We start from the raw sequence: 13,463 nt of genomic DNA on the forward strand, positions 1-13,463 counted from the left end.
TCTAGTCACAGAAACAGCATGTCAACAGAACGTACTTGCAAAGTCGATATAAAAGGCTGCCCTACTGCAATCAGCCATGGAAGTTCATAAGAGGTCAAGGAAGATCTGCACCAACTCAAATATATATCATATTCTCTATACCAAAGTAGACATCCCAACTTGCAAGTTTAGAACCATTTCCCCGGCATGCTGCAATTTGACGAAATGTGTTGCTTCACTGAGGCTCATCCTTGCTCTTGCTGATTTCCCAAAACAGCCTGCAAACCTTGAAAAAATGGCCAAGACAAGACTCCTTTTACAGCAGCTTCAATCTCACCGTTTTTAATTGACCCATCAATTACCTGTGATTGCTCTAACAGGTTATGATTATCAATGCTCTTTTTGACATCTTGATTTTGAACAGCCATATATTCACTGTTCTTCTGGCAAAAGCATGCTACTTCATGGACAAGCCTGATAAAAGAAGTAGCTGTACTTTTACCATGATAAAAACTGCCACCTAATTCCCTCTTTTCATAAACTGGAGACACTGCCATAGAAAGCTTCCAGCGCGGTAGTCTTCCAGCAGCCCTTGCCTGTCTTAACTTTTCCATCCGTTTGATACGACTGGCTTTTGCATGTTCATGTGTAACTTTTGGAATGCTCGGAGCTCTAATTCCTCCATCAGAGGATACATCTACTTTGTCAGATGACCTGTTTAAAAGAACATCCCAAAGAGAGGAAAACGAACTTGGTATTGTGAGAAACTATGTGGCATACTACATCGCTACCTGCATGATAAAAGGTAAGAAAACATGTGTAGTGTGTATTCATACAAGCATACAACCATGCATCAAAACACAAACAAATGATATTCTAAACAGCTTGCTGCTTACCTGTTAGAAATCCTAGGTTTCCTTTTCCCTTTCCTTATGGAAACTGCAGCATTGTTGATAGATATATTTTGCGGATCAGCAATAAAATCTGCTGGACCAAGCCTTGGTCTTTCCTTCTTTCTGCCAACAAAGTTTGTAACAAGGGCGGTTCTTTGAATTTGACAGTCCTGCTGAAAAACAACAAGCTCCTCTGGATGTATATACTTCCACCGCCTGTAAAATAAATGGATACTTGGAAGATGAAACAAAAGCAACAAAACAGTCTTGAAACACAAGAAATTATAGAAAATACAATACTAGAAACTACAGGAATATGCAACCAAATTATAAGATATTTAACTGAACATTAAGCATCAATAGTTTGGCATGATGTACCTCTTTGGACTCAAGCTTATAAAGCAGAAAAGAAGTGATTGACCAATGACAATTATAGACAAACTAAGTATCAAAAATCTAGACACGGGGTTGCAAATCATCAACCTACTGCACACTGCATAGACATCTTTGACCCTCATCTGTACAAGAGTTAATAGATAAGAACCTCCAGCACTGATTGTCAGTTCTTGGCTTCAAATCATTAGCCACAGTAGCCCATCGATGAAGCCCATGCTTTCTCACCGCTGCTTCCAGTTTCCTGTCCTCTTCCTCTGTCCACTTAGCTACAATGATAGACGGATCGATCACATTGCACCACCTGCAGAGACTATAATGACTACAGGCATATAGAACACCCAACAAAAATTAACTAGCAAAACACAATGTGCTTACCTCTCACGGCATTGAACCTCTGTTCGACCTGTAACATGCGTTGCAATGGTCTTCCAGATTCTTGGTCCATAAACAGTTACAGACACAACGAGTTGCACATCCTCCAAGATTGACCACCTGCCTGACCGCTTCCTCAAAGGATGGAGAATTTTATGCCACCTGCTAAATCATCAGCATTAATGCTGCATTTTCTCTCAACACAGAAGGCCTTCAAACAAAGCACTTGAAAACACTTACCTGTTCCAGCACTGTGGACCGGTACGACCTTCCAGACTCGCAGCTACAGCTTGCCAATCTTCTCCATACTGGCTCACAGCTTTGCGAAGCTGCTCATCCTCTTCCTCTGTCCAAGAACTCCGCACTATACCAGCATTTAAACTACGCTGATAGCGCATCAGACATTGTGCAGCAGTACGATTTGTTCCCAACTTTTCGGATATAAGATCCCAATGGCACAGCCTATATCCTTTTGCAATGCTCCACAACCGTTTATCTTCTGTCTTAGTCCATTGTGCTAGATTTATAGAAGGGTCCTCATAGTTGCACCACCTACAAAATGAACATGTATTAAAAGGTGGCCATGCCAACCTTAAAAACCTCAAAAACATTTATAAATGTAAAACCAAAATGAGTACAAACTCAAGACAGAAACCTTGCTCATCCAGCTATAAGTCATGTCAGGCCCTTTTTTCTTTCAAATAAAATAAGAGTTTCATTCTTCCACTGATACTAACCTAGAATGGTGAGATTTAGTACAACGATCTAAGCACTAGCTTACAATCTCCCTCAGAAAAAAATATATCAAATCCTCAGCCAACAACATTCTTCTTTAAGTATTTTTTACAGAATCAGCTTTCTTCTGCAATAAGAGACTTTCATTAGTGAAATGCAGCCAAATAAATGCAATAATCTAAATTCTCAACTCATGTCATTATCATTCAGAGACGCACCAAACAGCCACAAGTATACACTAACTGCAACAACAAGGTGGAAGCAAAAACAAGGTTAGAAGCATATGATATCTGATCAATTCTTCCTCAAGTGGATAGTCGAAACAACTTGCAATCGATGACCGAGTTAGCTCTTAATTTGGCCGATTCAAATACAAACTGCTGGACTTAACAAGATGGTGGCAAAAGAAGAGCTTACTGTATCTTGCATTCAGTTGGCGTGCGCCCAGTGACATAAACACGAGCAACTTCATTCCAATTAATGATTGGCAAAGTAGCTTGTATGTCACCTGGTGTAAGTGGCTTCTCTGAAATAGTCTTGATTTCATCATCTAAAAGATCAGCATCATCAACTCCTGCACTGTAACATCAAGATAAGCACACACCTTTCAGCTTTCATGTATGCAGCAGTGCAGTTCAGACTGTAAAGTTGTACATTATAGCCATAGAAAAACTAAAATTTAAAGCTTCACCTGAAGTTTTCCATGATCGTGCAAAGGCGTATCTCTTGAACCTGCTGTTTCACTCCTTTCATGAGTTCAGTTCTCTCTTCCTTTGACCAATATCTAGGTTCAAATGTTAGAGAATACATATTTTTTACGGCCTTCAGTTTAGCAACATCTTCATTTACCAACGGTCTCAGCTTGCATTTTTTTCTGCCCTGTCAATGCCAGGTATCAATGTAAATTACAAGCTAAATTGAATGTGAAACAGATCATTGATCAAAACAACTCACTACTAGTGAAGAATAATAATAAGACAGCAGCCAAACACGGGATGCAGGGATATGCACATCCATTAAAATAAGATCACTGCACTTTTATATGGTTGGACAGTCATAATCTGCAGGTTTGATTACAGCAAATTAGGCTTAGCTCGATCAGAAAGTGCTCTGAGCTTAGACAAGCACCCTTACATTGCAAGCTTTTACAAACAGTGTTCTTTGATATCAACTTAAATATTGCCCAGACCCCACTGTACACAAGTTGATGGTAAAGGACAGTATATCTGCTAACTGTCAGCCAAGAGTAATAACCCAGCTTCCAAAATGAACACCAACAAGAGCTGACGTCCTGATCTCTGTAGAGCATCCACGAATAGTTGTGAGTGAGGCAAGCATGAGAGCAAAACTGTGGGTTAATAATATTGAACAGTTTCATAGGCCAGCTCAGGTCTGCTGTCTAGGTTGGTTGCCATAGACAAATGTTCATGTCAAGTCCAAGGTCACCTGTGCAATGCATTTCAGCAGTGAAAGGTTTCACTGCCAACGTGATCTGCCTGGCCATTTCAGTGTTTTGTGGGGTGGGCTTTTGTCTTTTTTGTGAGAGGATGCAGATTTTCCAACTTTAATTTCAGAGAAAATAATAATGCTATTAATAGACCCCCTTGGGACAAAGTATCTTGAGGCAAAGTACTAGATTTTTCCTAAGGGACTTTTGAGAAATCACAAAAATAGCACAAAAAGGGGACGTCTATTTTAAGGCTGGAGTAAATAACCAATTGGGAAGGTCTTTAGTGCGAGACCCTGTGTGATTCAAAGCAGGAAGTGCCATTTATGTTTTGTCTAACTTTGTAGTGTTAGTTGTGTCCATACACACACTGTGTTTTCTGTCCAAACCCTAGTGTATCCTCACATGGTATCAAAGCCAGTGCTCTTATAAAGAGTCCCATGATCTATCATGAGCACTAGGTTTGTACAAGTGGCACAAACTAACTCATGATGTCTCGGCCACATTAACCTTGAACCCCCTGTTGACGCAGACCTCTTCTCAAAATCCTCTGAAATCACAAACTTCCAGTCACGCCATGGATACAATGGCTGTAGCACTGGTAAAGGAGGGAACCTCTGAAGTGTGACCTGTATGGATGACCAGATATCACAATATCCATGGGGTACCCGAAAGTGTTGACGAATATGCCGAAAAGAGTAAAGACAGGACTGCCCAGGAATAACACCATCAAAAACTGTCTGCAACCCATCCGATTAAACTTGAGTCTATGCAAATCTTTGTCCGGCCAATCCAACAACCTGGAGGCGGCTAAGGCCTCTCCTTGCAGCGAATTCGCCTCCTTGCGAGTCTCAGGAGGGTGCCAAACTGAAAAACGTAAGATCTCCTAGCAGGATGCAATCAAATGAGAAAGGAGAAAAAATTGGGTGGTCTTAATTGCTCTCGAGGAGTTGAGCACATGCCACCGGGAAGCACAAATAACCCTATTACCATGAGAGATACCAGTCTTTTCAATGAAAAATTTTGCAATGTCCGACCAGGGATGACTCTGTACACATAATGCCTGCAAAAGGGCCAACCTCAAGGCTTTTATATGCAAATTAACATCCAACAGGGCTGCTCCCCCCATTCGTTTAGGCGTAGTCACATGTTGCCACGAAATCCAAACCTGACCCAACTCCCCTTCTTTTTCCACAACATAAACCTGATAAGCTGAACAAGATCCACAAGGGACTTCTTAGTCCAGGGAAGGAGTGGCAAGAAGTGCGATATCATACTGATCATAATACTTTGAGCAACTTTCAATCTGACATGTAAAGGCCAGCCTTGAGATTTCCAGTACATGAACCTGTCATCAATTCGAGAGGCCATCCAATCCAGTAAGGCCCGGGGTGCTACCTCCACCCCAATAGGATATCCCAAGTCTCTGGTTATATTTCCCTTTGGGATCACAATTCCATGCCAGCCCAAGGCCTGCAGATCAGTCTCCGTACAAGAGAGAAGTGTAGACTTCTGCGTATTAATATGAAGACCAAATGCCAAAGCAAAAAGATTCCATGCCACCATTGCCCGATTAACATTAGTGCAATCAGCCTTAAGGAACATGAAAGAATCATCTGCCAAAGATTGACCCACAAGTTGAGTACCACTGTGAAGAGTCAAGCCAACTATCTCGCCTTGATCAGCCAACTTGTCCAACAATGAGAGCATCGGGTGAGTGACCAAAGCGAACAGCAAAGGGCTAAGGGGGCAGCCTTGCCTAAGAGATCGAGATAAGGCAATTTCTTCCGTGATCCCTCCATTAAGAGCAATATGAGCTACAGCTCCCTGACCAATAGTGTCAACAAGAGAAACCATGCGAGGGCCAAATCCCATTGTGGACAATAACTGCCGCGAAAAAGGCCAGCTAACATGATCAAATGCCTTCTCAATATCGAGCTGAAGCATTACCACTTGCTGTCCTGAAGCTTTAGCATAGTCAATTCCCAGTTGAACATTCAAGATGTTATGCATGATATTCCGACCTTTAATGAAACCATATTGACGTGGATGAACCAGGTGCGGAAAAACTTTTTGCAATCTGTTCGCAATGATTTTGGAGAAGATTTTATATAACGAACCCATAACGGAAATGGGTCTGCATTGTTTCAACGAGGTAGGGGAGGGAACCTTGGGTAACAACCGAATGACAGCAATCTTCCAATCAAATGGCATGGTGCCATAGTTCCACACTTGCCGGCACAGGCGAGACAATGGGTCTTTAAGCTGCTGCACATTGGCTGAAAACAGCTCATTAGGAAGCCCATCCCAACCAGGGCTTTTCCTACGGGGTAGATGGGATAGCACTTCTTCCACTTCATCTTCTGAAATATCTGCCTCCATTAAGTTCACCCATTCTGGTTTGACCTGGTTGCTTACCAACTCACAAATATAGCGGCGAGCAAAGAGAACAGCATCAAAAGAATTCTCTTGCGGTCCCAACAAGGACTTATAAAAGTCGACACACATACGAATGATGGCGGTTGGATCAGTCACTATAACACCCTGTTTATCCATTAAGCGCACAATATTTTCCCTAGCATATTTATGGTGTAGGCGAGCAAAGAATTGATGGGATTGGCAATTATTATCATATAAAGCTTCTGCTCTGGCCAACAATTTACTCTCTCTCTCTCTCTCTCTCTCTCTCTCTCATGACTTTGGACCTATTATTCCCTCAATGTAGACGACAATGCTCCTTCATTACCAAGGTTCCATTCCCCAAGGTGCATTTTATCCATGACAACCGACCAATGAGATTCTATAGCAATTGGCTCTTCGCTGGGGGAAAACCTACATCAATATCAAGGCAGTGATTGGTGATTCAATGTTTTCATCCCACACTTTCTCAACCAAGCCCGGTCACAAGCTCTTATGATCCTTCTAGTTTATATGAACCACATTCTCTCTATGCTGCTCCTTTTGCTTGATAAGCTGCCACGGTGATCCAGATCTGTACCAATACATTAATAGAAGAGGCCCTACAAGCAGAAGCACATGAATACATGCTCTTCTTAATCCAACTGACCTGAACAACTGACGTTGGAGCTACAAACTTGGTCCCACACTCCTGAACATTGCAAACTATGTGTCATACATGCAAATCTCAGTTCCAAATTGATCCAATCCACTATACAAAGCCTCAATACTGTTCATGCATCAATCCGGTACTTTGTCCTAACCTTTGCACACCCAATTCATTCTCAATTAAGTAAATTCGGACATACACTCTTGCCACAACAGACAAGCATTCAATTCACGCCTAATACCAATGGGTGTTTGTTGTAATCCGTGCCAGTGTATTCCAGTGATCAAGAGATTTTCCTACTCTTTTTCTTGTCTCTTCCTTCCCAAACTGATTTGTTTGTGTCCTCAGGCCAAGAGCAATTGAGAACATTTCAAGAACTTTTGTCACTCAAAAAGTCAATTTGGTACAGATTTTTCAGAAGGACTAACCATGTCTGTGAGATGAACAAAGGAGTGGGTCAATAGAACAAATCTGGGCAGCCAAAGGAATGAATGCTCAATGGATTCAGGTGCAAAATGTTGATGTCATCGGATAAGTTTCTAGTTGACTTAGAGTTGGATTGACCTTCTCTTAGGGTGCCAAAGCCATGGAACATCTGACAATCAAGCATGCTGCAAACCATTTCAGCAATCTAAAGAATTACCGAAAGGAGCACTAGGCTTTGGGCCCAATCCATGTCTTTCTGCCAAGTAAAAGCACTCCTACCTTCAATTTATGAGTATTAAATTTGTAGATATTTGATATATCTTTAAGTCTATACAAAATGCATAATAGACCTGCATTATAACCCACTCTGAAGATCATCCATAAAGAACAAGGAATAGATGCATTATGATCAAAGCAAAAGACAATGACAGAAAGACCCATTCATGAGCTAGAGTGAATATGAAACAGAATGTGTTTAAGGCTACTCCCCATGTTGTAATGTCAATGGTAGTCAAAGACACCAAATGCATATCCATGTCATGTTTCTTTTTTGAAGTCAACTCTCTTACCTTCACATGTTGATTAATATCGGATAAAATCTCATCAATGTCCATCTTTGAGGCATCCAAAGTCCGCACTTCATCATTATGATCAACCCCTTTTGCATGCAGCAAAGTAGAAAGCATCTTAAGCATCCCGCATACTCTATTTGCATACCATCTATTTTGTCCTTCAACCTATTCTTCTCCTCAACCAAGTATTCCAAACTTTCAGATACAAATCCCTATTGGATTAAACCACACAGACAGCCAATAAGTTGAGACATTCTGCTAGCAATAGTCTGTCACTAATCATACATGAATCTTGTCAATGTAGACTTCGTGGGAGTAATATCCTCCTATATAAAGACAGAACCATCCAATTCTATATCCATATCATGAAGCATTTGCTTTTCAACCTACAAGAGTGGTTGAAGTCTAGCATCAAGGAGAACTCTTTCCACGCTCAAGCTAGCATTATCTTGTGCAACCATTTGAATTTCACCTTGGAATTTCTCTTGCATGTTAATTATCCACTCCTTGAACAACCTAGAAGACACTTTGCATTGTTGTAACATAGAACCAGATTCATCAAGTTGCTTCTTAAGAGCATCAATCTTACTAGCATGAATCTCTTCATTTTTTAATTTCGCACTAACGGCCCCAAAAAAGGCTGGTGTCCACATTTTGGCCACTTTTTCAGTGGGCGCCCACGCAGTGATGTGCCACCCTAGATAAATTATGCCTATAAATAGGCAATCGCTTCATTCTTTACCACTCTCTTCAGCAAATTCTTGACCACCTTTGGTCACCAACACCACTTCCCTTCTCTCACTAGCCCCTTCCACAACCCTCATACCCCTTTAGGAGGCCATTGCGGTTCGGGGCTCGGGGCTCGGGGCTCGGAGCTCGTGGCTGCCTTCACCCTTCCTTTTCTGCTTCAAGCACCCTGTCCCAACATCAAGCCTTGTGTTTGGAGCATCTTCCACCTGACACTTGGCGTCAGCACCCTTTTCCATCAGGCTCCACCTTCACTTGTATTTTTCAATGTGGAGATTTTCTCCTTACCTGGCATCATCATCTCCAGCTTGGCGTCAACATCCTTGCCTCTAGCGACAGTCTATATCACCGAGCATCAATGATTTCATCACTCATTTGTCACAAAGGCTGCTAGGACCTGCGTTTTTACAGCTTGGCTCCTATCACAGGGACTGCTAGGACCTGCTCTTTTGCAACATGGCTTCTCCTCCATCTCTTCTGTCATAGAGACTTCTGGGACCTACGTTTTTGCAACCCAACTCATCTTCCATCATCTGGCATCATCATTATCCACCTGGCATCAGTATCTGGGCTGCTCTCCTTGCGTTTGACAGCTCTAGCACTTGGGGATTTGCGTTTTGCTGCCCATGTCACTCCCCGGCATCAAAGGACTGTGGTTCACTCCCTTGACAACTAGTGATCATCTTCCACATCTCTGACAGCATTAGAGAACTACAGTTCGCTCCCTCGACAATTGTCCTTCACCCTTGAGTAATTACTTTGATAGCCTACTACCCGGAGAACCGCATTTCGCTCCCTTCACTGTGCAAATTTCCCATAAGTGCTGCCACCTGATTTAGACAAGATAGTGCAGTTATCTTTTGAGCTTTAACTCCACTGTATCAGCTTTTCTTCTCATAGCACGATTTAGTGCATCATCACCATGTTCTTCTTGTGTTTCTGAGTTTCTCTTCTCTCTCAATATTTGTCGTACACACTCTGTGTTACTCCCCGCAAATCCTATTGTCTCTCTGCACTATCGACTATTTTGACATGGTATCAGAGCATACCTTTTTTTTACATGGTATCAAAGCACAGGAGCTCAAGGAGCTAAAGACCATGTTCATCAAAGAAGACAAAGATACGTTGCGGGTTCAGGATCATCTATTGATTTTCTCCTTCGTTTCCACTGTATCACCAAGAGACAACGATACCTTTCTCTTCCTCTCCCACCCACCCAACCTTTTACAGGTTGACACTCTGGTGCTATAACTTCTCCACAAGCAGATGGGCAGATCACCGGAACCCCCACCGATGCTTGCCACCATGGACCTTTGTTTCCTACACTACCAAAGTATATGTGTCTACCCCCATGCACTCGTTGTGACTTCGTCGTAGAGCATGATTTCGACTCCGCCGAACTGGAGATGAGCATGGAGGACGAGAGGCTGCTCCTGCTTGGCCTTCCACTTGGAATGCACGGTCTTGGCCACCTCCACAGCTCCGAAAGCACGCTTGTAGAAGGCTATGGCATCGACGGCCATGGAAGCCTTCACCACCAAGTGAGGTCCGCAAACACCATTGCCAGGATAGCCGCCAGCAACCGCAACAATTACAGCCTCCTCCTGGTGCCCGTTGGTCTTGAGAGAGAGCTTGGGAGCGGCCATGGAGAAGAGACTTTTTTGCATGCAATGCTCCAAAATAAAGAAAAATCACATTACTTGCAGCAAGTCTGGTGTGATTTCATACGAACTCCACACTTCCTGTAACAAGATTGAGACTTGTTTTGAAAAATCAAAGTAAGCCCGCCCAAATTCCAACACTAATATGTCACATATCAAAGTGCAATTAAATATTGGAGAACTTTGAGAAGCATTCTTTCCAAAAGACTTGCAAATCACGTAGATATCCATTGAATCCTGCAATGTAGCTTCAGGAATTGCAATAGTGACTTGAATTAAATAAACTCCGCTACTTGTCGAACTTCTAAATCCTTCTCAGGATCATCATAGCCTAGTTGAATTAATCTCCTTAGCCTAAAGCCATTAACTATAGGCTTTATAATATCTCCATGCAAAGTAGCTAAGATAAAAGTACATTGGCCAACATATTTGACTCTCTCATAAGGACTTATGTAACATAGCTTCGGGTTACATACATGCTTACCAAGCTTTGAATTGTAGACCATTACCAAATCCCCTTCTTTGAAAATCTTTTTCTTGACATGTCGATTAATCCATGCTTGCCTTCTTGCATGCGTTTGAACTTTCTCCTTGGCCATTGGCTTATGCAGTATCATATACTTTGTGGTAAGCTCTCTTATGACATCATAGAGAAAATTTTTACCCTTGTCACTTACCAATTTATGAGCAACCGAACCTTGTCATAACATTGGAGTAGAAAAACTGTGAATTCAGATGCATATGATTCAGCATGCCAAACGTCCGCAAACGTCTGGTATGCAAACGTATGAAAAGCCATTTCATACCTGTCTATTTTTTGGGTTTTAAAAAAATAGGTCCTGACTGGTCAAAACTACCACTTTTTGCTTGGTGACATTTTTTCTTGCAATCTCAATACTTTCTCCTCTAGATTAACTGCGTGTGCAGCCTGCATGCCTCGGCCTATTCCTGTGTAACCAGCAAATCAATCATCAACCTACGCACTATGCAAAACCAAGGCAGTGTGTGCAGAAATTCAGATTTAGGGCTCTACAGCCTACACGAGCTCTCATCCTCTCCCTCTCTCCCATGCTCCTATGCTGAGTGCTCTACAGCCTACACGAGCCCTCTCAAAATTTATACAATCCCCTTGTCAAATTTCATTGTCTTTTATGCTTGTTTTTCAAAGAGTAAGCTTTGTTGAAATGTTTACAATTCCTACCAAGGTTCAACTTAGCATTCTTATATTTTTCTAGTTTTTTAAGAAAAAAAATAGGGCAACATATGATTCAGCCTGGGGGTCTGAATCATACTTAAGTCATACTTTCATACCCGTACACGTATGGAATTTTGAAACATATGTTATCAACTATGCTTGCCGTTGTATTGTCTTTTAAGACTTTGGTCTCTACCCACTTAGCACAATGGTCCATACAAACCAATATATACTTGTTTTTACTTTGGTGACTACTGGTTTGATAGGACCAACAAAATCTATGCCCCACTTTTGAAATGGTTCTAGGGGTAACATAGGATAGTCTTGCATCCTATCCCTTGGCTGTGGTTGCCCCTTTTGCATGCAAACAATACATTCCTTAGCATACTCATGATGAGCATCTTTTCGCACTATAGGCCACCATAATCCTACTTGAAGGATCTTTCTCCCTATAATTTCTCCAGAAAAATGCCCTCCATCAACATTATAAAGGCACAACCACCAAAGTAGCAATCCACTTGTCATGAAAAGTAAACTAAAAGTGTAGATAATGATGGTTAAATGTTTAAAAAAACCTCAATTGAAAGGAAAGAAAGAGAGCTTCCAAGAGAAAAAGGATGCCCAAAACCCGATCTCGAAAGAGAGGATACTATCTTCGTCTCCATGCTGATGGAGATAATATTTACCAATGCAAGGACCAAAAAGTAAACCTTCAGCCCATGTAGGACCTGCAATGTTAGTCCTAACTGAAATATAAAACCTGCATGAAAAGATTAATAAAGAAACCTACATACCAAATAAGAACTCTCATAATGACCTGAAATTTTCTGCTTTGCAAGGCCAATCTTCTCCACTGATCTCTAGAAATATCTACTGGCATAACACCATCAAGCAAAAAATTGATCATCTGATCATAATAAGAATCAAACTGGCGTACATATACTCCAAACAAATCATCATATCGAAGTTGATCGCAGAAAATCCGCTACTATCGTTAGCCAGTGTCACTTCCTGGATAGTCGACCAGCGTACGGCAGCAGGCAGGATGCCACATCAGCAGGGCTGTGCAGTCGGCCAGTTTTCCTGCAGTCGGCTGCAATAAATGCAGCCAACCTGGTGCTGGGAATTCCTATTTTTTCAGCTATTTATAGTCGGCTTTGTGGACGCTCTAGCATTCATTATTTCAGATTCTGATCTTGAGATCTATTGCCTGAGATAGACTGTGCTTGGGCTGACGAAGATCGAGGTCATCAAGTCGGAGACATACGCAGATATTTCCTCTGCCCCCTTGTGTATTTCTGCACTCTTATACAGCATACTACACTGCAGATTTTCTGCGTTTACACTGTCTCCTTTTCTCTCTCTGTGTTCACTCTCTCTCAGTCTTTGTCCTACGCCTCCGCATCGCTGCATTCTGACATGGTATCAAAAGCGGTGAAGATGGACTGACTGAGGGTTGAACCTATCTGAAGAGGAGATTTCAGCGCGACACAAGGCTGTGTTTCCAAGATTCGAGGGCGAGCGGGAAGGCTGCGCATCGGATCAAGGCTGAAGCGAGCGTGGGCATGCAGGAAAGGAGTCTAATCGGTGAATTTGCTGCAGGCTATTGCTGTTCGAAGGGGAGGAAGGCTGCGTTTGAGGCCTTCCATTGCAGATTTTACCTTTTCATCGCCTCCGGCGAGTGAAGAAGGTTTGGGCAGCGGAGGAATCAGCCCTAGAAGGATGCGTTTTCACAGTCAGAGGGGGCTGATTTTGCGTTTGTGCAGGGGTATTGCAGGTTAACATGTCTACAGAGATTGATTTGGAGTTCCAGGCGATCATGGACAGGAAGGTGCTTGTCCTACCGGCTCTTCCATCGGATCAAAAGCTTGATGGTGACAATTACCGCATCTGGCGGGTGATGATTTTGGCCATTCTAGAGTCTTATGATTTGGCGGAACTGGTGATGGAGGAGATTAACAGGCCCTCGGTGA

At 42.3% G+C, this 13,463-nt stretch overlaps 1 protein-coding gene across 3 annotated transcripts in view; it reads right to left on the minus strand.

Moving 5' to 3' along the window:
* LOC148025173 (uncharacterized) overlaps nt 1-13,463 on the minus strand; it is a 58,772-nt gene that overhangs the window by 820 nt on the left and 44,489 nt on the right. For 2 of the 3 annotated variants that reach the window (XM_087694940.1, XM_087694939.1), the window contains exons 3-9: nt 3,067-3,254; nt 2,793-2,954; nt 1,881-2,192; nt 1,644-1,802; nt 1,417-1,569; nt 876-1,088; nt 36-693 (exon numbers count right to left, since the gene is read on the minus strand). In XM_087694940.1, coding sequence (XP_087551066.1) covers nt 225-693; nt 876-1,088; nt 1,417-1,569; nt 1,644-1,802; nt 1,881-2,192; nt 2,793-2,954; nt 3,067-3,254 — 1,656 coding nt within the window. In that variant the 3' untranslated portion in view covers nt 36-224. The remainder of the gene's footprint in view (nt 1-35; nt 694-875; nt 1,089-1,416; nt 1,570-1,643; nt 1,803-1,880; nt 2,193-2,792; nt 2,955-3,066; nt 3,255-13,463) is intronic. The other variant, XM_087694941.1, reaches the window with a different exon arrangement.

This window comes from Lygodium microphyllum, chromosome 15 (assembly GCF_053477565.2).
Source record: "Lygodium microphyllum isolate KBCC chromosome 15, Lygodium_microphyllum_v1.1.10, whole genome shotgun sequence".
Lineage (NCBI taxonomy): Eukaryota > Viridiplantae > Streptophyta > Polypodiopsida > Schizaeales > Lygodiaceae > Lygodium > Lygodium microphyllum.